This window comes from Geotrypetes seraphini, chromosome 5 (genome assembly GCF_902459505.1).
Source record: "Geotrypetes seraphini chromosome 5, aGeoSer1.1, whole genome shotgun sequence".
NCBI lineage: Eukaryota > Metazoa > Chordata > Amphibia > Gymnophiona > Dermophiidae > Geotrypetes > Geotrypetes seraphini.
The window spans coordinates 249,129,729-249,155,847 of record NC_047088.1 but is presented as its reverse complement, the minus strand read 5'-3'; the positions used below and the strand labels follow the sequence as shown (position 1 = coordinate 249,155,847).

Sequence of the window (26,119 nt, the reverse complement as noted above, 5' to 3'; positions counted from 1 at the left end):
TACAAGAATAAAGTTATTATTATTATTCTCATTACACCTAAACCCACTACATAGATAAGAAGATTGTTACTTCTTTGTATTGCATGGTGGCAAAAATTCAGCTCTGCAACTGCTCCAGGTACATTCTTAAATTCTAAACTGCTGTCATACTCTCAGACCCTGGGTCTGAGCATCCACTTAATAGCACATTTTGAAGCCAGTTTGATAGTGTAATTTTATTATATATCTCATTTATTATTATCTATTTAAGGTGATCAGTGATAGAGCTGTTAGTTTATCACTATTTGGTAATTTGGATGTCCCTAGTATAAAATAAACCCACCATATTTGGGGGGGGGGGGGGAATAAAACCATCCATTGGGATCGGAAAATTGAATCGAATCGAATTTTTTTCCTGACTCGGGCAGCATCTATGGAAGATGCTGCTTGTACTGGTGAACATGTAACGAGGTGAGATGGTGATGTGCTAGCTAGGGCACCTTACTGCTTTGGTGATAAGGCACAGTACACTAGCACTGAGCAGCAACTCCTCAGTCCTATCATCCTGCAAACGGCGGAGGTGGAGCCCTGATCTTCTGGCTGGTGCGTGGGGGCGAGCAGCACGTGCAGAAATCTAGTTGCACGTGAAGGTCCCCTCTGATGCTGTTGCTGTTCCTTCCACGTGGCAGACGAGCAAGAGCGGCTGCGCAGAGCGGAGCGCGCGCATAGGCCGCCGCCGTCGTCGTTGCGCGCGTCTCGGAGGAGCCCGGCTCCCTCATTGGGTTCGTGAGGGGCTCGTGCGATTGCTGCAGGAACTGCTTCCGCACCCGCAGAACCTCCGACGCCTCGCTCGCCGCAGCCCCGCCTTCCGCTGACGCAACTTCCTGTTTCCGGCACGTTGGGACGCATCCGATGGAGAGAGGTGGTGTCAGAGGGGACGGTTCACCGCAGAGGGAGGCCTCAGGTATGAGTTTTGACAGGGGGGGGGGGGTGACACGTTGGCCCGGTGGGAGAGGTGGCAGGCTCACGGGGAGGGAAGGCCAGACCGGGCCCCCCTGTCTGCGAACGCTGTGAAGAGGGGGAGGGGGCGGCAGCCGCGCATTCTTGTGGAATTGCAGGAAGGGGGCGGGGCTTGGAACCTGCGACGTTGCCTGGGTCCCTGGATGCATTCTTGTACCATTCCAAGGGTAGGGTTGGAAAGTTTATTGGGTGTGGAAACAGGTATTTTACAGTATATAATGTATGTCCTTAATGTACAGTATTTTTTTTGTTAGGGTTTTAGCTGGCAACTCCCAGAGCTGATTCTGCTTGGGGTCATGGATTTGATATGCTGTGTTTTTCTGGATGCAGCCATATGTTACATGCAGGATACTTTTCTGTCCCTAGTGGGTTCACCTGGAGCAATGGAGGGTTAAGTGAACTGCCCAGGATCACAAGGAGCTACAATAGGAGTTGAACCCAGTTACCCCAGGTTCTCAACCCATTGCACTAATCAGGGTAGACTTGTGCTAAAAATGTGCCGAACAGGTTAGACTTGTGCCAAAAATGTGCTTTAAGCTGAACAGTGCACAGAAAAGTTCTACTTATGGAATTACTGCTAATGCAAGAAAGCATGAAACTTGAAGATTTATTTTTAATAACAACCTTGAATAAATGGAGATTAAGATGACATTTCTATTTAAGACATTTATAGTAGAGAATGACACAGAGACAAATTTTTCCTTGTCCCCACGGGAACTCATTTTCCTGTCCCATCCTGGTGAGTTATTTTCCTGCCCTTGCCCCATTCCTGCAAGCTCTGGCCTTGTCTGCACAAGCCTCGAACACTTTAAAATCATAAGTGTTAGAGGCTTGTGTGGTTAAGACAGGGCTTACAGGAATGGGACAGGGACAGCGACAAAACTCACGAGGACAGAACTCGGAAATTGAGTTCCTGCAGGGATGGGGACAAATTTGTTTATGTGTCTTTCTCTAATTTATAGTCTATCAGTCCAATGCCCATTGAACTAAATGAATGTTAATTTAGAAAATACATTCCTAATGAAAATAAAGGTTGTACTGGGTATCCCTTACCTTTTCCCTTTCTAATCCCCAGTTCACCCTCATATTGAAGGCCTAACTCTCTCCAGCCCTGTTACATAGTAACATAGTATATGAAGGCAGACAATGATGTGTATGGTATACCCAACAAGATAAATTCTTAGTTTATGATACGATAGCAAATGCGTACTTGATCTATCGTTGCCATTTTCAGGGCATAGACCATGGGAGTCTGGCTTAATGCTCAACTACCAGAATTGTTGTTGAAGCCCACTCTATCCCAACCAGATCTGTCTAGCCATAATTTGGATCACAGACTTCCCAACTACTGGATTTGCTGCCAAAGCACAACTTAAATTTTATTTTGATTTATTTCTGCTGTATAGGAATCCTTTGTGTTTAGCCCATGCATTCTTGAATTCTGTTACTGTTTTCATCTCCTCTATCTCCACCACACTCTCTGTGAAAAATACTTCCGAACCATACTCCTAAATTGACCCTCCTGCAACTTCAGTTTATGTTCTCTCTTCTACTGCTTTCCCTTCTCTAGAAAAGAATTGCTTGCATTTTAATACTTATCAAATATTAAAATGTCTATATCGTATCATCTCCATCTCTCCTTTCCTCTAAGGTAAACATGTTCCCTAGTGGTATATCAAATCATACCGGGTACACATGTTCCCTAGTGGTATATCAAAACATACTGCAGATGCCAATATGCTAAACTCTGAAGCTAAGTACAACTCGGATGAGTCTGAATGTCAAGTTTTGTGTGGCTGTCTGCTATTATTTTTAAATCAGATTTTCTTTGTAGTACATCAACAATCCAACGTGCCATATAAAATAAAAAATAAGAGGTATATTCATAGTTATATAAACACAAAATATAATACCCTCTATTTCCCATCCCTTCAAGAGTACCTTCTCTTTTTTATAACCCAGAACTTAATTGGCATTAAATCCAAATTAAAAACAAAATCTAAACAAATTTCTATCACTACAATCCATCCACCAAACATAAAGATAATAAACAGCCTAATTAACATTGCAAAACGTGTGTAGGCAAGTATGTGTTTTCTCCCTCACTTGCTATGAAAGCCTAAATCCCAAATAGGTACATCCCCAAAATAAAAACACTTCTATCACGGGTAACAGGGAGGGTATCTCAACACCTTGGCTTCTGAAGCTCTAATAGCAATTTCCAATGTATTTGAAAATCATTTAACCTACCCTGAAATTTGGAAGCTGCTCATTCCATTTCTTTAATATGCCATATCTTGGTCCACCAACTCTCTGTGGTAGGAACTTCTTGCTGTTTTCACTGAGCAGTTATGACTAACCCTCTCTTCTACAAAGTTGCGCATCAACAACCCCAAAGCCCTTTAAATCTTTATGGGCTTTGGGGCCATTATTGCGCGGCTTTGTAGAAGAGGGGGGTAAACGGGCAGTCAGTAATAGGTAACATTTTAACTCTTTTCTAAACAAAAAAGCCAAAATTTGAAGCTATTGAAAAACCTAACAGCATTTGTGACCTTTCTAGGAGGAGAACAACTCCTATAATCATGTTTCAAGTTTATTGCTGTATAGTGGCAGCCATCAGAGCTGTTTACATAAATCATAAAAATTATGAAAGAAAAAAGAGGGAGTTGAGGGAATCAGGAATTCCATTGTAATAGGTTGGGGATGGGGGAAAGATAATACAGTAGTATTGATGCGCTATAAGACTATCCATACACATCTGCGCAGGAAACATGTCATAGAGGATGACATGGGGACATAATTTGTTCTCTTCCCCGCAGTTAAGTGTGGGAAACTATCCCTGTGTCATTAAGAACAGCCTTCTGGGTCAGACCAATCCCATCTTCGCAGAGGCCAATCCAAGTCACAAGTACCAGGCAAAAAATCAAAAAGTAGCAGCATTCCATGCTACCGTCCTATGTCTGTCTCAACAGCAGACTATAGACTTTTCCTCCAGGAATTTTTTAAAACCAGCTACATTAACTGCTCTTACCACATCCTCTGGAAACACATTCCAGGGCTTAACTATTCTCTGAATGAAAAAGTATTTCCTCCTATTGGTTAAGAACATAAGCAATGCCTCTGCTGGATCAGACCTGAGGTCCATCATGCCCAGCAGTCCGCTCACGCGGCGGCCCAACAGGTCCAGGACCTGTGCAGTAATCCTCTATCTATACCCCTCTATCCCCTTTTCCAGCAGGAAATTGTCCAATCCTTTCTTAAACCCCAGTACCGTACTCTGCCCTATTACGCTCTCTGGAAGCGCATTCCAGGTGTCCACCACACGTTGGGTAAAGAAGAACTTCCTAGCATTTGTTTTGAAACTGTCCTCTTTCAACTTTTCTGAATGCCCTCTTGTTCTTTTATTATTCGAAAGTTTGAAGAATCTGTCCCTCTCTACTCTCTCTATGCCCTTCATGATCTTATAAGTCTCTATCATATCCCCTCTAAGTCTCCTCTTCTCCAAGGAAAAGAGACCCAGTTTCTCCAATCTCTCAGCGTATGAAAGGTTTTCCATCCCCTTTATCAGACACGTCGCTCTCCTCTGAACCCTCTCGAGTAACGCCATGTCCTTAAGGTACGGCGACCAATATTGGACGCAGTACTCCAGATGCGGATGCACCATCGCCCGATACAATGGCAGGATAACTTCTTTCGTTCTGGTTGTAATACCCTTCTTGATTATGCCTAGCATTCTGTTTGCCTTCTTAGCGGCCGCTGCGCACTGTGCCATAGGCTTCATTGTCATGTCCACCATTACCCCCAAGTCCCTTTCTTGGGTACTTTCATTTAATAACATCCCTCCCATCGTATAGTTGTACCTCGGGTTTCTGTTTCCCACATGTAATACTTTACATTTCTCAATGTTGAACTTCATCTGCCATCTCGTCGCCCATTCCCCTAGTTTGTTCAAGTCTCTTTGCAATTCTTCGCAGTCCTCTTTAGTCCGAGCTCCACTAAATAATTTGGTGTCGTCTGCAAATTTTATTATTTCGCACTTTGTCCCTGTTTCTAGATCATTTATGAATATATTAAATAGCAGCGGCCCGAGCACCGAGCCCTGCGGGACCCCACTCGTGACCCTCCTCCAGTCCGAGTAGTGGCCCTTCACTCCTACCCTCTGTTTGCCTTTTAAAAGTATGACTCTGTAACTTCATTGAGTGTTTTTGTAAATCTTGATGCAGTAAAAAATCGATCCACTTGTACCTGTTCTATACCACCCAGGATTTTGTAGACTTCAGTCATATCTTCCCTTAGCCTTCCCTCTTCCAAGCTGAAGAGCCCTAACCTTTTTAGAGTATGAATGGGCTCAGCCACTGACCCTCAAGCCTTGTATTGAGGAATGCTGTTAATAGAAGGACTGAGGCTGAGATAGATGCTAAAGAATGACACGGGATGGTTTCCCACGGGGACAAATTCTGTCCCTGTGTCATTCTCTAGCTTGGGAAGGCATCTTTAAATAGAAAAGTATTGAGGGCTATATGGAAGTTAAGATAAGGTGATGCGATTGTGAACGAATGTCAAGGGGCAGTGAAACCCAAAGAATGGGACCTATGGTACTTAAAATTTTGGAGTGGGTTGAAATTTTGAGTTTCATCTCTAAACAATTTTCCAAGACTGGATTTTGGGACATTACCGCCACATATCGTCAAAGTCTTCCTTATCACAACCTCTGTAACATGTATCTGGAATGTCTGTCTGCATTTTATATCAAGTAAAAACATTTATTAAAATTAAATAAAACTCACGGTTACAGCTGAAATTTAGGAAGTCATAGATAACAAGCCACGGCTCAGTTTTGAGAATCTTCCCCTGAGTTGCTTGTGTCCTTGAAATACTGATTCACCTGACCTGGCTGCCCTGAATTCCTGTCTGGTGGCAGTGGCCTTTTGTCTAAAGGATGATTCTGAAGCTGACCCATGAAAGCTTCTGATTTATTTGGCTCATTTAAGGGCCTATGCAGCTCACACTTAAACTGGTAATCGATCAAAACCAATTACCCCCTAAAGGATCTAGTCGTAATGGTTTATGATTTGTCTATTTATAATCCTCCTTTTTCAAGGCGAAGTACAATTGCACAGACATTTCAGACATCTTACAAAACCAAAAACATAACAATATACATCATATTCAGCATAAAATCAAAATAAAATACCAGCCTGACAATAATAGCAATACCAATCACTTTTCCTATACCAAGAATCAATCTCAAGCAACTTAATACAACTCAGATTTTCACCAACCAACATCTCATACTGTGGGCTCCTTTTACGAAGCCACGTGCAACTTTTAATCACGCGCTACCTCCGCGCTAGCTGAAAAAGTACCGCCTGCTCAAGAGGAGGGCGGTAGCGGCTAGCGTGTCCGGCGCGTTAAACCGCTAACTCGCCTTCGTAAAAGGAGCCCTGTATATTTCATACAGCAAAACAGATGTCTTTTCAACAATTTCTTAAAGGCATCCAAACTTTTTTGATCTTTAATGTAAGATGGGAGTAAACTTGAACTCCCCTCTGATTTTTAATACACACATCTCGTCTTTGGGCCACTCTTTCTTTTTTTCTTTATAAATAATTTAGGCCCTTAAATTCCAGTCGCTACTCCTGATACATTCTCTGATTTTGAACCATTTAAACTTTCCTTTCCGACACTAGTATGTCCGTGGTTAACAAGTTCTGATCCATCAAAAATATTGCTGTGAAACTTCTCTACATGGTAGGCAAATATGATCATACAATACCTCTTCTGTGTGAGCAGTATTGGCTGTCGTTTTATTTTTCTTTCATGCTTTAATTCAAGATTCTTTTTTTGGCACACCAGGCTTTCAGTGCTGGCATAGCACTGTTATCTAAGATCTCTATTTGTTTCGCATACCTTGACACATTCCATTAAATCATTGCAACTCTTTTATTAGGTTGCTGTCCAAGGATGACATTAGGTAGGGCATGATCTAAAGCTCATCCTTTTAAGTGCCTTTCCCCTTATGCCTTTTCAGTTGTAGCTCAAGATGTGTTACATGTATTTATTCAGTTTGTTTTCTATCCTGTTTTTCCCAAAAAGCTCAGAATGGGTTACAGGTTAAACATACATAATATGCAGTTAACAAGTTACAATTTGCCATAGTTACAGTGCAAGATTTCTCAATACAAGTTTTTATCCTAATGTGACACATACTGGGATCTAGTACCAATATATGTTTCTTTGTAATCCATTGGTCATGGGCAGGGAAGTTAGGTGAAGAGGTATGATTTTATTGCTTTCCTAAAGTTGAGGAGTCCCTCTTCAAAGGATCTGATCTGTGGGGGCAGTCGATTCCAGCTTCTCTGTATGAAGTGGGAGTAGAAACATTGTTTAGGGGTTTGCAGTTGAAGGGCACAACCAGGGGGCGTTTTGAGGTGTATTTCATCCTGGGAGCGGAGGGTCCTGTTCGACATGTACGGAGGAAGCTTGGCCATCATGTAGCCGGGTGCCATGTCATGCAAGGATTTGAATGCTTAGCAACAGGCCCATTAAGACACAGCGTTTGACTACGGGTAGCTAGTGAGCCAACAATAGAGCCTGGGAGACAGGGTCACGGTCACAGAGGACTTTTAGAAGTCTGATGCATTTTGTAGATGCTGGAGGCGTCGTACGTTCTTCACCATGAGACAGTTGAATAGCGAGCGCATTGCAGTAATCCATGTGGAAGAGTACTAAGGCATAGAGTAGTTAGGTGAAGTCAGACTAAGACCTATTTAGGTATACACTTCCCCCTCCATATTCGCGATGATTAGGGGCAGAGCTGGCCTACGAATATTAAAAAAAACGTGAATAATATTCGGGCTGGTCCTGTCCTAACCCCTGCTTCCCCCCAGCTGTTTTAAGCCCTGTAAGCCCCTCCTTAAGCCTTACCTGGTGGTCTAGCGGGTTTATGGGGCAGGAGCGATCTTCCCACGCTCCTGCCCCGTGCAGATCGCTCACAGGAAATGGCTGCCTTGCCCTCCCGTCGTAGTCTCGAGAGACTACAGGAACTCAAGGCAGTCATTTGCTATGAGTGATCTGCACGGGGCAGGAGAGTAGGAAGATCGCTCCTGTGCTGAAAGCCCACTAGGCCACCAGGTAAGGTCTGGGATGCCGGAAGGGAGGCGGGGGTGGGTCAGAGTGGACACAAAAGTTATTCGCGAATATTCAATATTCATGGGCCAGCTCTGCCTCTAACCCCCGTGAATACGGAGAGGGAAGTGTATAATAAAACAAAAAAATTCAAATTCACATGAAATAAAAGGGAAAAGGAAAAAAGTTTCAAGTTTATTAGATGTTTATATACTGCCTATCAAGGTTATCTAAGCCAGTGTTTTTCAACCGCCGGTCCGCAGAAATTTCCTGCCGGTCTGTGGCCGGAATGTGCCTCAGGCCTGAGTTCAGTGCACAAAACTGCGGGCTGCTCCTATGCGCGTCCTGCACCTGAACCGGCAGCCTTTTCTCTGACATTGCAACATCAGAGGAAAATCTTCCAGATGATGCGCGAGGAGCTGCCGGACATGGTTTTGTGCACTGATCTCCTCAGGCCCGAGGCACGTTCCAGCTGCGGACCGGCAGTAAGGAAGACGGAGCCAGCCGTAGGCAGTGAGGAAGAGGAGTCTGGCTGCAGGCAGCATAAAACGGCCAGATGGGAGCGCTGGTATGTTTCTTGCAGAATAGGGGAGGAAAACAAGAGAGACAGCTGGCTTTCTCAAGGTACTGTTTGTAAACAAGAGAGGGCAGGACACCCAGCCTCACCCAACTGCCATGATGAAAGGATGGCACGTGGAGGAAGGGAGACAACAAAGGTAGGGGGAATGGTTTTATTTTCAATTTAGTGATTGAATTGTCAATTTTGAGAATTTTCATCTTAAATAATAAAATGCTAGCCCGCGCATGCGCAGTAGCGAAACGTGTTCCCTGATCACTTTTCTGTCGGGATGTGGCCGCACGAGTGCGCATGCGCGTGTATTACCTCACAAATGCGGCGAGCTCTGACACCAACAGCAGCGCCACTGCGATCGGAAAAGCACAGCACAGCCGGCGACTCCCCCCTCCCGCCCTCACTCACTGCCAAAACCACCACCTCCTCCTCCTCGCCGGCTCACCCACTTTTAAATGAAGAGAACGCTGGCTTTGCTGTCTTCTGTCCACTGCGGGCCGCCCTCTCTGACTACTTCCGCTTTCCGCTAGGGTTGGCCGCAGTGGATATAAGGCGCCAAAGCCAGCGGCTGTAACCGCCGATCTCCGTTCCTCCGGGGGGGGGGGGGTGTCTGGGAGGAGAGGGATCGCGGCCACTCAGCGCCCCCACCGAGAAGCCCTGCAACTTTCCGCTGCCCGGGACCCAACACATTTGCCGCCCCTCCCCTCTTCCCTTACCGTGGGCCCAACTGGCGATTTAAGCAGCATGTCAGCAGTCTTCACATGCTGCTTCGGGCCCTTCTACTGCCCTGATTTGCTCCGGACGTGCCAGAGTAAATCAGGGCAGTAGAAGGACCCGAAGCAGCATGTGAAGACTGCTGACACGCTGTTTAAATCGCCATGTGTAGTCGGGCCTGCGGGAAGGGAAAGGGGATAGAGGAAACGCTAATGCAGGCACAGGGAACTGGTGTGGGGGAGGGAAATGGAAGGGGGAGGGAATGCTGCTTTGGACAGACAGACAGAGGGAGGAAGGGAGACAGAAAGAAAAGAAGAAAGACATGGGCAGGTGCACAGGGAACTGGTGTGGGGGGGGGAAAATGGAAGGGGAGGGAATGCTGCTTTGGACAGACAGACAGAGGGAGGAAGGGAGAAAGAAAAGAAGACACAGAGGCAGGTGCACAGGGAACTGGTGTGGGGGAAGGGAAATGGAGAGGGAGGGAATGCTGCTTCAGACAGACAGAGGGAGGAAGGGAGAAAGAAAAGAAGACAGGGGCAGGTGCACAGGGAACTGGTGTGGAGGGAGGGAAATGGAGGGGGAGGGAATGCTGCTTCGGACAGACAGACAGAGGGAGGAAGGGAGAAAGAAAAGAAGACACAGGGGCAGGTGCACAGGGAACTGGTGTGGAGGAAGGGAAATGGAGGGGGAGGGAATGCTGCTTCGGACAGACAGACAGAGGGAGGAAGGGAGACAGAAAGAAAAGAAGAAAGACACAGGGGCAGGGAGATATACAGAAAGACAAACAGACAAAGAGGGCCAGGGACAGAGACAGACAGAAAGAAAGACAGCGGGAGTCGTGTCAGGAGGGGTGCAGGATGCGGCATAAGGAACTTTTCCAATGGGTGCAACTGGGCGACTGTTGGGAACCTCTGATCAGGGGCAGAGCAAGGTAAGTGTATCATAGGGATAAGAAGGAGGAGGGTGGGAGAAAAAGGAAGGGACGCCTACTGCTGGACAAGGGGAGAAGGAAAGAGGTGCTGATGGACAGGGGGGAGGTAAAACAAAGGGAGAAAGGCTGCTGCTGCATAAGGAGAGCAGTGAAGGGGTGGTGGTGGACACAGGGGAGGTAAAAGGAAGGGAGAATGGACAGGGGGAGCAGGCAAGGGGTGGTGATGGACAGCCAAGGAAAAAGAAAGACAGAAAGAAAGAAAGCGGCTAAGGAGAGAGAGAGAAAGAAATAAAGAGAGACACACACACATATATTCTAGAACCCGTTAATGTAACGGGCTATAAGACTAGTCTGTCTATATTTTGCACTGTTCATGAAGAAATGTGTTTCTTTTTCTCTGGAGTTGTACTGCATGCAGTCTTGCATCTTAGGGTTTATTTGTATATATTAGTACTTTTAGTTTTTGGTCCCGTATGTGCATAGGGGTTATCTGTTTTCTGGTAGGAATGGATGTTGAGAAGCATAGAGTGAGCTTTGTGTAGTTTAATTTTGTGGTTAACCATTATGTGTTGTTAATAAGATTATATTGTGTGTATATATGAAAAATGAATGGAAAAAATAGTGTTACAATTAGTACTATAATGGGGGCCGGGTCTGGGGCGGAGATGGGCAGGATCTGGCCCACGACTTAGCCCAGTGTTCTTCAACCGCCGGTCTGCAGACCGGTGCTAGTCCACAAAATAATTCTTTTATTTCCGCTGGTCCATAGATGTAAAAAGGTTGAAGAATACTGATCTAAGCGGTTTTACAATCAGTTACTCTCAAGCATTTTCCCTATGTCCTGGTGAGTTCACAATCTATCTTAACGCAGTGTTTTTCAACCTTTTTTGGGCAAAGGCACACTTGTTTCATGAAAAAAATCACGAGGCACACCACCATTAGAAAATGTTAAAAAATTTAACTCTGTGCCTATATTGACTATATATAAAGTAATTCTCTTGAATAGGAATCAAATAAACACAAAGAAAGTATTTTATAATTACTTTATTATGAAATATTAAGTAAACAGAATAGTGAAAAATTATAAAATACTTTATTCAGTGCGAAACCTGGGCCTGTTTGGCTGAACACAAAGCTGATATTCTGGCTGGAATGGAAGAAAGACACACACGTAGCTCTTCGTCAACAGCTCTCAGTCTCTCTCTGTATTTGGTTTTTATAGCATACAAAAATAGACAAATATACCCTCCATCCTTTTTATTAAACCACAATAGCAGTTTTTAGCGCAGGGAGCTGCGCTGAATGCCCAGCGCTGCTCTTGACGCTCATAGGCTCCCTGCGCTAAAAACCACTATTGCGGTTTAGTAAAAGGTGACCATATTGTAAAATATAGACAGCAGATATAAATTCAGAACTGTGCATAGTAAGTGAAGGGAAGTTTTCATCTCTGGGAATTTACCCAGTTAACTATTAAGTTATTTGGGCAAATTCCTTTGAAAACTGTGGTAATACTGCCTCCACTTTGCTAAATTTAAAATAAAATCATTTTTCCTACCTTGTCTGGTGATTTCATGAGTCTCTGGTTGCACTTTCTTCTTCTGACTGTGCATCCAATCTTTCTTCCCTTCTATCAGCCTGTATGCTTTCTCTCCTCCACACCTCATTCCCTCCCCCAACTTTTTCTTCCTTTCTCCCTGACCTTTCTTTCTTTTTTTCTGTTTCTCTTCTTTCCTTCTGTTTCCCTGCCTGCCCCCTTTCTTTCTTTCTCCCTGCCGTTCCCCAAGCCACTGCCACTGCCGCTGCCATCGGGGAACAGGACCCACCAATGGATAACAGGCCCCAAAGCCGACGCATGCTCTCCCTGACGTCAATTCTGCAATCGGAGAGGAAGTTCCGCCCAGCCAGGCAGCGATTGGCTGGCCCGAACTTCCTCTCCAACTGCAGAATTGACGTCGGGGAGAAGAAGACTTATCGGCTCGATAGATTAGATCGCCAAGACAAAGTGAGTCCTGGGTGATCGACTCACTTTGCCTTGGCGAGCTACTGGCGCCCCTGCCTCGGGCCCCCTGTCAGCTCCGGGCCCCTGAATGCAGGACTGGTAGTACTGCCCTGATGGCGGCCCTGCGGCACACCAGGCAACATCTCGCGGCACACTAGTGTGCCACGGAACAGCGGTTGAAAAACACTGATCTAACGTACCTGGGGCTATGGAGGACTGAGTGACTTTCCCAGGGTCATAAGAAGCAGTGTGGAGTTTGAACCCACAACCTCAGGGTGCTGAGGCTGTAGAAGAAAAACACATTAGGATTTTTTCTGTTTTACATACTACCAGCACTGCCGCCTAGTAATACCATGATTAATATGTATCAGAAAAAATAATTGTTTTCTTTATTAAAATTTATTGACTGCATCAGTCCCATAACCATCTGGCAAACTTGCTTATAAGAAACTTGAACAGAAAATTGTTTTTTGAATATTTCTCTCTTTTGGTTAAAATTGGCATTGAAGATTTGCTTTTTTAAAAAAATAACACATTAGGTTGCTTGTTCCTATGTCGAGACTTGTATTTCAATTGCTTTGCTTAGTAAACTGTTTTTTGCCATTTAATCTTGTTGCAGAGTTTTTACTAAATTCCATCAGAGCATTTTCTATGAGCTTTCTATTGTAACTTACTAATAAACAACTGCAAATGATTTCTTTCATCTGTTCTAGTATTAGGTAATGTTTTGTTTTATAGGTATATAAGAAAAAAGAAATAGTGATGGGAGTTCAAACAGTAGAAAATGTAATAACATTGTCACCCTGCCCAGTTAGGGAAAGCATATTATCTTCAGCACCTAAGTTCCAGCATAAAATTGCGATCTTGGTTTTTCTGTATTGCAGTAGAACATTGCTTATGCTTCAAGAGTATATACCAAGCAGGCGCTGTGCTGTTTATATGGCAATTGCTTCTTGAAGTTGACACACTAATTATTTGCCACAGAAACTGCTAGTAGTATTACATGAATGTCTGAACAAATCTGAATGAGATGTATCTGAAGTGGATATTCTGGGACAGAATAATAACCCTCATTTTTTTGAACACTTTTTGTTTTAGATACTTGCCCAGCCAGTTGAAAATGTCGATGGTATTTTTTGCGTCGGTGGTCCGGGTGAGAGATGGTCTGCCGCTGTCTGCCTCTACAGACTATGAGCATAATGTAGGCGTGCAAGAGAGTAAAAAATACGTGAAAGCACTCTCAAAGAAGCTCACCCAGTTCCCTGACAGATGCACAGTGAAAACTGGACCACATATTATTAAGTAAGATTTCTGCTTTAATTATTTTTTGAGACTTCCATGGTTACACATTTGAATTTTGTGTTTGCTTATAAGAGTGAAATTGAAAGAACTTACCTCATAACTTCCAAAGTTCGCATGGCAAATAGTGGCAGTGAATTAAAGTTTTACTTTTGAAGCATAGTACAATGGTACCTTGGTTTACGAGCATAATTTGTTCCAGAAGCATGCTTGTAATCCAAAGCACTCGTATATCAAAACAAATTTCCCCATAGGAAAAATGGAAACTCAGACGATTGGTTCCACAACCCAAAAGGTTTGACACTACATTTTTCCACACTACAATGAACAGAGCCCTGATACCTGCTATAAGCCATGCTTACTAGCATCTCACTATCTTGGTGTCTGACTCTGAACTGCGATCTTTCTTATAAAACATGCCCGCAAGTTGTGTGGGGTGCCCGACGCAGCTATATATTTTGCACATAAACTGTGCACGTTTAAAATGCAGACTGCTATATTTGAGACGAGTGCCGTCCCGCTAAATGATCACGTACATGCGTGTTACATATAAACGCACGTCAATGAGTGTGGCACAGAGCGCTCATCGACGTGTGTGTTGCTTTGTAATGCATGCGTACATGCTTGTTCAAGACAATTCTCGTTTTGCGTTTCGTGCAAACCGAGATTTTGACTGTATCTTATTTTTCTGTAAGATTTAAATTTGCTGAGCATACAGCAAATACTGTAGTACTATACGAGTATATCTGCTAAAATATCCTTATTCAGTTGTTCAAAAGAATTAGGTTGTCCTTAAGGGACTCAAACATGTTTCCCAGCGAGCTGTGATATTTCCTGTATCCTCCTCCCTGGAACTAGTCAAACTTTCCAGCTACCACTTGGATGTTTTTTAATTAGTATCTGGTTGACCATTGATCAATTTCAGCTTATTTTGCAGTTAGCAGAAGTACCACACAGCTCTAATTTGGGTTTAATCAGAATTTTGTGAATAGTTTTATAATGTCTTTGAATTCTTAGGCATAGAGAATGACACGTGAAAAAAATGTGTCCCCGCGACCACTGTGTCTGCCTTGTCCCCACAACATCAATACAAGTCTCAGTAGTGCAATATTTAGCTTATTCCTTCCTTATAAATCAAAGTTCTGGCTGCTGAACTGGAGAAAGAGATGTTCAACTAGCAGGGCTTTGTTTATAAATTTTTATCAACACAACTAATATACTACTTTATCCTAAAGCAAAAAAAAAAAAGGAAATAAATAGAATTTTTTTTTTATACCTTTGTTGTCTGGTTTCCGCTTTCCTCATCTTCTCATTCAATTTCTTCTGTTCACTGTGTGTTTTTTCTCAACGTCTTCCATTTGCTTTGTTACGGTGCCTCTCCCTTCACCCATCCCACCCCCAATTGGTCTGGCACCCATCTTCTTCCCTCCGCTCCCCCCCATAGTCCAGCATCTCTGTCTTCTTCCTTTCCAGCGTCTTCTCCCCACTCTGCCTTCCTCATTTCCCTTTAGCGTCTTCTCCCCACTCTGCCTTCCCCATTTTTTCCCTTCAACGTCTTCTCCCCACCACCACCCTTCCCTCTTGCCACCTCGCCGCCCTTCAGTACCCCTTGCGCGGCCCGACAATCTCCCTCCCTCCCCATACCTTCGCGGCACGTTAGTAAAGTAACTTGCTCAAAGCCGTCCGAGCCTGCCTGCAGTCGCGTGTGTGTGGGCGGAAGCTTCTCCTCTAACACAACTAGAAGTTGCATCAGAAGAGAAGCTTCCGCCCACTCACATGAAATTGCAGGCAGGCTTGGCCGGCTTTGAGCAAGTTACTTTACTAACGCCGCAATGTGCCACGAAGGTAAGGGGGAGGGAGGGAGATTCAGTAGGTAGGAAGGAGGGAGGGGCCGCACACGACGGTGACTGCACATATTCCCTCCCTTAACTCCGGGGACAAGACCATTCACCGCTCCACGGGGCGGTGGATGGCCTTGTCCCCGTGCCCGCAGTGAGCACTTTTTCCCCCTCCACCATTTCGGCAGGTTACCCGCGGTTAACAGCCACCGTGTCATTCTCTACTTAGGAGGTTTGGGAAACGCACAGATTACTTTACATCCTGGATTTTGCTGGTTGATACTAGCTTATGAATAGAAAGAGAATAATGTAGACCTAGATCCAGATTTTTAAATGTATTGCAGGAGATAAGTGTAGACCAGTGTTTCTCAACACGCAGCTAAGGGTAAATGAGCTGCTTTTTGGGGGTACGCATCACTGGCCACCGCTGAAGATATTGCCTGCCTGCCCGCTGAGCCCGCCGCTGGGGATCCCTCCTTCCTGCTCTCTACTCTCCTGTCAAAGCTGCCACCGGGGATCCCTCCTTCCTGCCCTCCAGTCAAAGCCGCTGCTGGGGATCTCTCCTTCCCACTCGTCCCCATCCACCGAAGCTGACATCAGAAGAAAGCCTTCCAGGCCAGTGGTGGGGGATTCCCAGTTACCTCCTCCTGCTTTCAATGGGACTCGTTGCAGGGACGCGCATGCAGCGGTTCACACAATACACGTAGCTGACTTGGAAACCTTCTCTCCGATGTCAGAGTTCACGTCTGAGAGAAGGCTTGTGTGTCAGCCACGTGCAGCGTGTGAATCGCTGCCTGCGCATCTGCAACAAGAACAGCTGAAGGCAGAAGGAGCGAGTGCAGCTCGAGCAAGTAAGGGAGAGAGTGGACATGATCTGGCGCAAAGGAAGAAAGGAGGAGTGGGAAGGAGCACATTTGGGACATGGGAGGAGCATGATTTGGGGACAAAGGCTAGAAAGCAGGGAGGGGGGCACAAACTCGGGACACAGAAGGGAGGGAGGGGGCACGAACTTTGGACGTCGTGTACCTGGACTTCAGGAAAGCTTTTGACAGTGTCCCACACCGCAGGCTGCTAAGCAAGATGGAATCGATGGGGTTAGGAGAGACACTAACTGCATGGGTCAATGATTGGCTGAGTGGCAGACTTCAGAGGGTGGTGGTTAATGGTACCCTCTCTAAAACATTGGAGGTGACCAGTGGAGTGCCGCAGGGCTCGGTCCTGGGTCCACTCCTTTTCAACATATTCATAGGGGATCTGACTCAAGGGCTTCAAGGTAAAATAACACTATTCGCCGATGACGCCAAACTATGTAATATAGTAAGTGAATGCAGTTTACAGAATTATATGGCGCAGGACCTGCTTACATTGGAAAGTTGGTCCTCAACCTGGCAGCTAGGCTTCAATGCTAAGAAATGTAAGGTCATGCACCTCGGAAGCGGAAATCCATGCAGGACGTACTTCTTGAACGGAGAAACTTTAACTAGGACTTCAGCAGAACGAGATTTAGGAGTAATCATCAGTGCAGACATGAAAACTGCCAATCAAGTGGAGAAGGCTTCATCTAAGGCAAGGCAGATATTGGGTTGTATCAATAGAAGTTTCGTCAGCCGAAAGCCTGAAGTCATAATGCCGTTGTACAGGGCCATGGTGAGACCTCATCTGGAGTACTGTGTGCAATTCTGGAGGCCACATTACAGTAAAGATGTGCGCAGAATTGAATCGGTTCAACGGATGGCCACCAGGATGATCTCGGGGCTCAAGGGTCTCTCGTACGAAGAGAGACTGAACAAATTGCAGCTCTACACTCTTGAGGAACGTAGGGAGAGGGGAGACATGATCGAAACATTTAAGTACCTCACGGGACGTGTCGAAGTGGAAGATGATATTTTCTTTCTCAAGGGACCCTCGGCCACAAGAGGGCACCCGCTCAAACTCAGGGGCGGAAAATTTCATGGCGACACCAGAAAGTATTTCTTCACAGAGAGAGTGGTTGATCATTGGAACAAGCTTCCAGTGCAGGTGATCGAGGCAGACAGCGTGCCAGACTTTAAGAATAAATGGGATACCCATGTGGGATCCCTACGAGGATCAAGATAAGGAAATTGGGTCATTAGGGCATAGACAGGGGGTGGGTAAGCAGAGTGGGCAGACTTGATGGGCTGTAGCCCTTTTCTGCCGTCATCTTCATCTATGTTTCTATGAACCCGGGACACAGAAGTAATGGAGGGAGCATGAACATGGTACACAGAAGGGAGGGAGGAAGGGGGCACTAACTTGGGATATAGGAGGGAGGGGGGGAATAGAAAGGGACAATTGTTGGGCCTGAGTGTGTGAGTGAGAGGGAAAGAGATGGTGCACATGGGGAAAGGAAGAGGAAAATTGGGCAAAGAGAGGAGTGAGGTAGAGATGCATGGGGAATAGAAGGATGAGAGGGAGAAATGTTGGATGTGGTGGAGAGGGAACAGAGGGATAGATTGAAGGGGGAGGAATGTTGTGCATAGTGATGCAGGGAGAGATGTGGCATTGTGCTGGAGAGGAGTGATAGAAAGAGAAATGGGCATGGGGCTGGTGGGTAGTGTTGAAAAATGCTGCATATGATCCATGGAATGAGAGAGGGAGAAATGTTGGATGTCGCCGTAGAGGGGGTGGGAGAGATGCCTGGATCTCTCAAGGCAGATGGACAGTGAGAGAGAGAGGAAGACATGTTTCCAATAGGGGTGGAGGAGAGAGGAAGAAAAGTTGGACTCGTGGAGGGACAGAGAGATATGTTGGTTGAGGAATGGAATGAGGTCCAGAGGAAAGGAAGCGTGCAGGAGGCAGAAAGAAAGAAATATTGGATGCACAGTCAGAAGGAAGTGCAAACGGAGACTCATGAAATCACCAGACAACAAAGGTAGAAACAATGATTTTATTTTCAATTTAGTGATCAAAATATGTCAGTTTTGAGAATTTATATCTGCTGTCTATATTTTGCACTATATTTTTCTATTTTTCTAGAGTTGTTACTATGGTGACCTTGCATATTTTAAAGTCATCTGCCTTGACTTCTTTGAAAATAAAATAAAATATAAATGATAATTAACATTTTCATTGCGTACAGTGTGCTTTGTGGTTTTTGTTTAATTTTATGATTACCGTTATGTATTAATAAGATTATATTGTGTATATATGAAAAATGGATGGAAGAAATTGCATTACAATAAGTACTATTATTATAGGGGTGGGGTCGGGCAGAGCTTGGGCGGGGGTACTCGGTTGATATTTGTTAGACTTAGGGGGTACTTGGCTTGAAGAAGTTGAGAAACACTAGTGTAGACAGTATCAAACAGTCTGTGCCTTTGCAGTGCCATTAGGAGAACTGGGATTTAACCCAGCTTATGTTCCCTGGGCTAGTGAAACTGGCCACAGGGAGGCAGGATGTAGAGTCACTCTTACTGTGCAAGTGACTGCTACTTGGCAGACTTTGATGTTTTTATTGCAGGATTCCATAAGGAGAACCTGGTGTATGGTGTCCAAGCAACATCTCCCAATGATTAGTCTAAGTGAGCTGAGGTATCAAATAAGAGAAAGGGACCATGTATTTGAGAATGAAGGCTTTGGTCACTGTCACATAGGTGAAGCTGGTTTTTATTGATTTGGAAGCCGAAAATCAGTGCTCTGCCAGAACCCCCCTCCCACACACACACACAACCCCCCCAAAAAAAAACCAAAAAAACAATTTTAGCACTTTTTTAATTGCAATTTTAAAAATATGTCCCAAATAAATTGGAAACAAAACATGAAATGTTAACCCAGTAACCAAAGGAAAAAGCAGAGAAATAAAAAAGATTCATCTAAGTTGAACCCATATCAAGGGAAGAAAAAGGGCTTCATAACCAAAAACATTAAAGAAGAATAAAGGTTACAAATACCTATGATGGATAACATCTATCATGATTTGCAAAACCAATTACCGTATTTTTTGCACTATAAGACGTACCTGACCATAAGACGCACCTAGGTTTAGAGGAGGAAAACCAAGAAAAAAAACATTCTGAACCAAATTGTGTACTACCATGTTTCCCTGAAAATAATACCTACCCCGAAAATAAACCCTAGTCGGGATTTGCCAGCAGCGCTTCCCTCCGCTGCTGTGCAACCATCCTTTCCTCCCATCTGAACCGCGTCGGGCCGGCAGCGCTCTAAACAGGCTGCTTCGGCCTTTACAATCAGTGAATTCCCACTGTCGCGTCACAGCTACACAGCAGCGGGGGGTGGCGGTGTTCTACTGCACAAGGGATGGGAGGGATAGAAGCTGGGTAAGGGTTCTGTTGCACAGGGGGATGGGAGGGATGGAGGGATAGAAAGATGTTGCAAAGGGAAGGCACCAGGGGATGGGTGAGAGGGGAGGAAAGATGTTTCACATATGGGGAAGAGAAAGGAAAGAGGAAGAATTGGGATAAAGGAGAGGAAGGGAAAGATGATCATGTGCATACCCCAAAAATAAGACCTACCGATAGTGTGTTTTTTGGGCCCAAAATTAATATGACACTGTCTTATTTTCAGGGGAACATAGTAATATATTTAATAAAATATACCAGGCTCTGCACCCTGTCCCCCCTTCCCTACCAAGTTCTGCACCCAGCCCCTTTCCCTCCCTGCCCTACCAGGCTCTGCACCCTGTCCCTCCTCCCTGCCAGGCTCTGTACCCTCTCCCACCGCCCTGCCCTGTACCCTGTCCCCCTCTGGTGGTCTAGTGGTAGACGGGGACAGGGCAGGTCTAGTGGTAGGTAGGAAGGCAGGCAGAGCCCCCCTCCCAGGTACCTTTTTTAATTCTGGTGGTCCAGCGGTGTATCAGCAGAAGCAAGCTTTCTGAGCTTCTGCCCCTCCCTCACTGGATGGCTGCCTCCTATCGTGCGGCTAGGTGTGCACAAGGCAGGAGTGAGCTTTTTGCGCTCCATCCTGGCCCTACACTGCTTCCTGAATGGCTGCTGTCAGTTCTTGTGAGACTCACAAGATTACCAAAATCTGCAATAGAGTAGATAACCAGGATGGTGTGAATAACATGTAGAAAGACCCGGTGAAGCTTGAAGAATGGTTTGAAATTTGGCTGCTAAAATTTAATGCTAGGAAATGCAAGGTCGTACATTTGGGCTGCAAAAACCCAAGGCAACAGTACAGTTTAGGGGGTGAAGAACTTATGTGCATGACAGAAGAGCAGAACTGGGGTGTGATTGTATGTGATGATCTTAAGGTGGCCATACAGGTTGAAAAGGTGACGGTAAAAGCTAGGATGCTAGGGAGAGGTATGGCCAGTAAGAAAAAGGAGGTATTGATGCCCCTATAAAAGACTCTAGTGAGACCTCTTTTAGAATATTGTGCACAATTCTGGAAGCCGCACCTTCAAAAAGATACAAAAAGGATGGAGTCCGTCCAGAGGAAGGCTTCTAAAATAGTGTGTGGTCTTCGTCATAAGGTGTATGGGGGACAAACTTAAATATCTCAATCTATATACTTTGGAGGAAAGGCGGGAGACGGGAGATAACATAACTTAACTTTATTCTTCTATACCGCCATAACCAAACAATTACTAGAAGAAGGCTGGACAATCGGTGAAATACAAATAGTTAAAAATACAACAAATACAAAATTTTATATGATATATGTGATTGCATAGGTTGTGGTAGGGATGAGAGGGAGGGGGTTAATTTTTTATGATTTAATGTTGAATATGATAGAAATTCAAGTGTTGTATTCAATTTCAAATGTTATTTATTGATACACTTGTTGTAAGATATAAAAATGAATAAAGATTTATTTAAAAAAAAAAAATACAACAAGTTTCTTAAATATACTCAGTGTAGAATTTTGCTAACAATAGTCCCCACATTTAGGAAATAAATTTGTCAAACAGTGCTGACTTAATTTCTTTTCAAAATGCACCATAAGACAACATAGCTGTACCAATGCATTTACCCAGCCAGGACTGCTGTTTACCCACTTGAAATCCAAAAAAGTCTTGTATCTGCAGCCAGTAATTTTTGGATAAGTGAATAAATGTAAACTCCTAATTTTCCTCATTGGGCTGTACAACACAAAATGATAGAGATATAACTACATAATTTAAATGTGCATGACTTGAGTCTCTTTCATTTGAAAGGAAACTGGAATGAGAGGACATAGGATGAAGTTAAGAGTTGATAGGCTCCGGAGTAATCTAAGGAAATACTTTTTTACAGAAAGGGTGGTAGATGCGTGGAACAGTCTCCCAGTAGAGGTGGTGGAGGCAGAGACTGTCTGATTTCAAGAAAGCCAGGGGGTAGGCACGGGGGATCTCTTAGAGAGAAGAAGAGATAATGGTTACTGCGGATGGACAGACTGGATGGGCCATTTTGCCTTTATCTGCCCTCATGTTTCTATGTTTACCCATTATCTCAATGAAATCTGTCTCCACTCTGCCTTTCAGAATTTGACGCACTCTGCAAAGTCCCTGTTTCTCCCATTGCATAGGGGTTATTCAGTCCCAGTTCAGATTTCACTTTATATCTATTAGGGGTTTAAAAAAATAAGAAGATAAAGAGTTGCCATACTGGGACAGAGTAAAGATCCTTCAAGCTTAATTTCCTGTTTCTATCAGTGGCCAATCCAGGTCACAAGTACATGACAAGATCCCAAAAGGGTAAAACAGATATTATGCTGCCTATCCTAGAAAACAGTGTACATCTTAAAAATAGCTTATACATTTATTTATTTTTTTTAATCTTTACAATCTTTATTTTCATTTTGTAGTTTTAACATAATTATTAGTCAAGACAAAGAGATAATACAATACCAGTTCAAACTTTGAAATAACACAATAGTCAATAATGAAAATTTACATAAGAAAAGCAAAAGACTTTCTTTTTCTCATCATAAAGGCAAAGAATTAAACCAAAATATAAAATTTACTGGATTGTAACATTAGACCTCAATTAAAGGAGGAGAAAGCAATACAATCGCTGAATTCTCTAATCAAACAATACAAAGAAAATAAAAGATGGTAGCTAAGAGGGAGCAAGAACCCTATTAATGAGCTGGCTTGAAACAGAAGTTTTCTCAAGTATTCTAAATTTGCTCTTTAGCAGAAATAAATTTTGTCAACTGCTGAGATTCAACAAAGACAAATCTATTCCCTTGATAGGTCATCACACATTTACAGGGGAATCTGAGTACACACGTCGCACCTAACTGCAGGACCCTTGGTCTCAAAATGAGAAACTGTTTTCTTCTCTTTTGGGTCCTTCGTCTGGATACATTCTTACTATTTTAGTCATGAATGGTATATCCTTAAACTTAAAGAACAACTTAAGCATCCATTCTCTGTCAGAGTCAATAACAAATTGTACAAGCAGCGTAGCAGTTGCCGGTATCTCATTATCGGACCTCTCTAGGAAATTTGTCAAGTCCAAACTATCAGCAGATAAATTCTGCTGGTTTGGTTTCTGAACAGGTGGTCTAGTTGGTAAGTAATATATTTTAGTAAGAGGCGGATAAGAGGTTTCGGGAACTTTCAAAACTTCTTTCAAATACTTTTTAAATGTATCTCGCGCTGAAGTAAGTGGTAATTTTGGAAAGTTTGTAATCCGAAGATTACATCTTCTGGTCATATTTTCCAACATTTTCACCTTAAAATTAAGGTTTCCACTGTCCCTTACCCACACCGAGGCCTGGGACTCCAATGTTTTTATTCTGATTTCATGTCCCTCCACTTTAGTTTCCACACTAGGTAGCCTATTTTTAAATTCCAAATTTTCAGACACAATGATAGTATAACATGTAGTAAGTTGCTGCATTTGAGTCCCCAAGGAGATTTGCAAACTAGATATTGCTTCCCAAAGTGTCTCCATATTGAAAATCTTGGGCCTCTGCATAAGTATTAGTTCAGAACCCAGACCCTCTGATGTAATTAAAGTACCTGGAACTTCAACTGGAGATGAATTCAATGAGAGAAAATCCTGAGGCAATTGCTGTTTCAACTCCTCCGAGTGCTCTGGTAGCTGAATTGGCTTCACAATTCCTCCTGGTGGGTCGACTCCCGAACTCAGCTGGTCAGAAGAGGGAACACTCCGGGACGTTCTCTCCTCCATCTGCTGCTCTAACGCCCCAGGACAACTCGGAGGACTCCACTCCTCCAAAGATATCGATGTTGCCTCAAGGGAGAGCTCTAACGCTTCAGCGGGTGTATCTCTCCTAGCCGAGGAAACCTCCGGCTGACTCATTCGCGTCCCACGCTGGAGGAATACATTCATCGGGCCCGCAGCTGCTGCCAAAGGTTCATCGGGGAAAACCCGAAGTTTAGATTTATGCTTCACCATCTCGAAGGTAAAAGCAGCCCCGGAGCTTCCATGGTGTCTTAGCTCCAGCTACCCGCAGCCATCTTCCTTAAGCCACTCCCCCCGGCTTATAACATTTTATTTTATTTTATTTTTTTTAAGCCCAGCAAAGCTAACTGCTTTCACCACATTCTCGGGCAATGAATTCCAGAGTTCGATTACAAATAAATTTGTCTCTTGGTACTCATCTGTTCTGTAACAAATATTGATGGCGTTTTGAGATAGACAAACCCCATCCCTCTTTGCCTTTCTGGGAGATTTGTGGTGGGTTTTTCTTTTTTTTTTCTGAGGGGTTTGTTATGGCATCAGTCCGTATTATGATTAAGGAGCTATGTCTGTACATCTGTCTTTGTGAGTTATTAGAACAGCAGTGGGAAAAAAAATATTTGGATAATGGATTTGATTTGTTTCAGCCTGACCCTTACGTCTCAGAAGCTTTATCAAATATAATAAAACCACCAATGTTGCTAGTTATAACATTACAAATCATGCTGTTCTTTATCATTATTCTTTTCTTTTTATTACTGCTTTGGCAGTTTTGAACATGTCCTTTTTGTAGCACATGTGAAGCCAGCCACCAGATAAATTGAATTTAGAAATCTAATCCTTTTTTTTTCTGTTCTGTAGTTTTATTAGTTCTCTGGGAGTCAGCTACATGATGCTCTGCTCTGAAAATTACCCAGGTGTCCTGTCCTTCTGTTTCCTGGATGAACTACAAAAAGAGTTCATAACCACCTATGATACAACAAAGATCAATGCTGCTGTCAGGCCATATTCTTTCATTGAATTTGGTAAGTTTTATGATTCCTTACAATAGTACTTTCCAACCAGATACTTTTCACGTTATTTCTGCAGCTTATGATAGTCTATTACCATGTCCATCTGCATGATGATTTGATGTTAAATTTTGAGTGTCACTTTGTGGTATAGTTGTAGGAATCAGACATGGCGGGCTGTGTTTTGATGGAGGATTGTGCACCTCAGCTGAGTACATTAGGCTGACAAATAGCAACAGTAATCTGAAAGCAGTAGTACCTCTTCCTTGTTGCAAAAATACAACGACCAGTGGGTATTCATCTCTACCTGTGGGTTTTTGCAAAATGAATCATCTATAGCTTTCAATTCCGCCTCCTTGTGTCAGTAGGCATTCCCCATCTCCTTACTTTTCCCTTCTACAAGCGAGTTGAGAAAGTGTATTTTTTTCTGCTCTGCAATTGAGTTATTTTGGGGTTGTAAATCTGAAATTCAAGGCTTTACGATGCCCCAGAGGTTCCTAGGATATCTGACACAGCTCTGACAGAGAGAAGAAAATGCCTCTAGTTCAGAGGGAATCTGAGTACATACATTGTTGGGAAGGCAACCCTTTCACAGGGTACCTACCTAGCCGACCTGTAATAGCAATTTCAGACAAGTCTCTAATCTTCCATTCTTATCAAAGATGTTAGAAAAAGTTCTCCTACAAGAACTGCAGGATTTTGTAGCCAACCGAAAAGCTCCTTCAATCTACCAATCAGGATTCAAAAATTCCATAGTTCCAAAACAGTCTTATTAGATATTATTGACGACTGTTGGACATTCTCGATAAATGAGAAGGTGCACTACTTGTTCTACTAGACCTCGGTGCTGCCTTCAATACCATTGACCACACTTCTGATCTCCAGACTAGCCGACATTGGTATCTGTGGCATGGCATTACGCTGATTCTCCTCCTTTTTAGAAAATAGATCAGAGTGTACTACTAGGGTCTGTCATGTCACATTCCAAACCACTCAAATATGGTGTACTCCAGGGCGCTTTACTATCACTACTGCTCTTTAACCTGTACATCGATATTGCTTCAAAATATAGCATTAAAATTCACTCATTTGCAGATGATATCCAACTCTACCTCCCACTAGGTACGAACTGGGACATTCAAATAAAAAGACTATATGCAATGCTGCCGATCTGAAATGAAAAACTAGATGACTCCAAGCAAGCTACAACTAAATATATCCAAGACCAAACTACTCTGTCTTATCCTGCTTGGACTATTGCAACTCACTATTAGTGGGCCTATCTGCAAAGAATCTACAAAGATTACAACGCGTGCAAAATGCAGCAGTTCGCCTCTGAAGAACTTTAACTATTTGCAACCCTGTCACTCCAGCTCTGGCCGCTGTACACTGGCTGCCCATCTGGAAATGCTGTATCTTTAAATCTCTGACACCAGCTTTCAAAATCTGTAACAAAATCGTCCCATCCTACAAGGTAAAGAAACTATCAACCGACATCCCCAACTGACCTCTA

General features: G+C 43.8%; 1 protein-coding gene across 2 annotated transcripts in view; it reads left to right on the top strand.

Moving 5' to 3' along the window:
- Positions 1-637: 637 nt before the first annotated feature.
- The window catches only part of SEC22A (SEC22 homolog A, vesicle trafficking protein), a 47,474-nt gene continuing 21,992 nt past the window's right edge, over positions 638-26,119 (top strand). Inside the window, exons 1-3 of one of the 2 annotated variants that reach the window (XM_033946648.1) lie at positions 638-943; positions 13,441-13,644; positions 24,458-24,621. In XM_033946648.1, the coding sequence (XP_033802539.1) occupies positions 13,463-13,644; positions 24,458-24,621 (346 nt within the window). In that variant the 5' untranslated portion in view covers positions 638-943; positions 13,441-13,462. Of the gene's footprint in view, positions 944-1,085; positions 1,201-13,440; positions 13,645-24,457; positions 24,622-26,119 lie in introns of those variants that run through there. The other variant, XM_033946649.1, reaches the window with a different exon arrangement.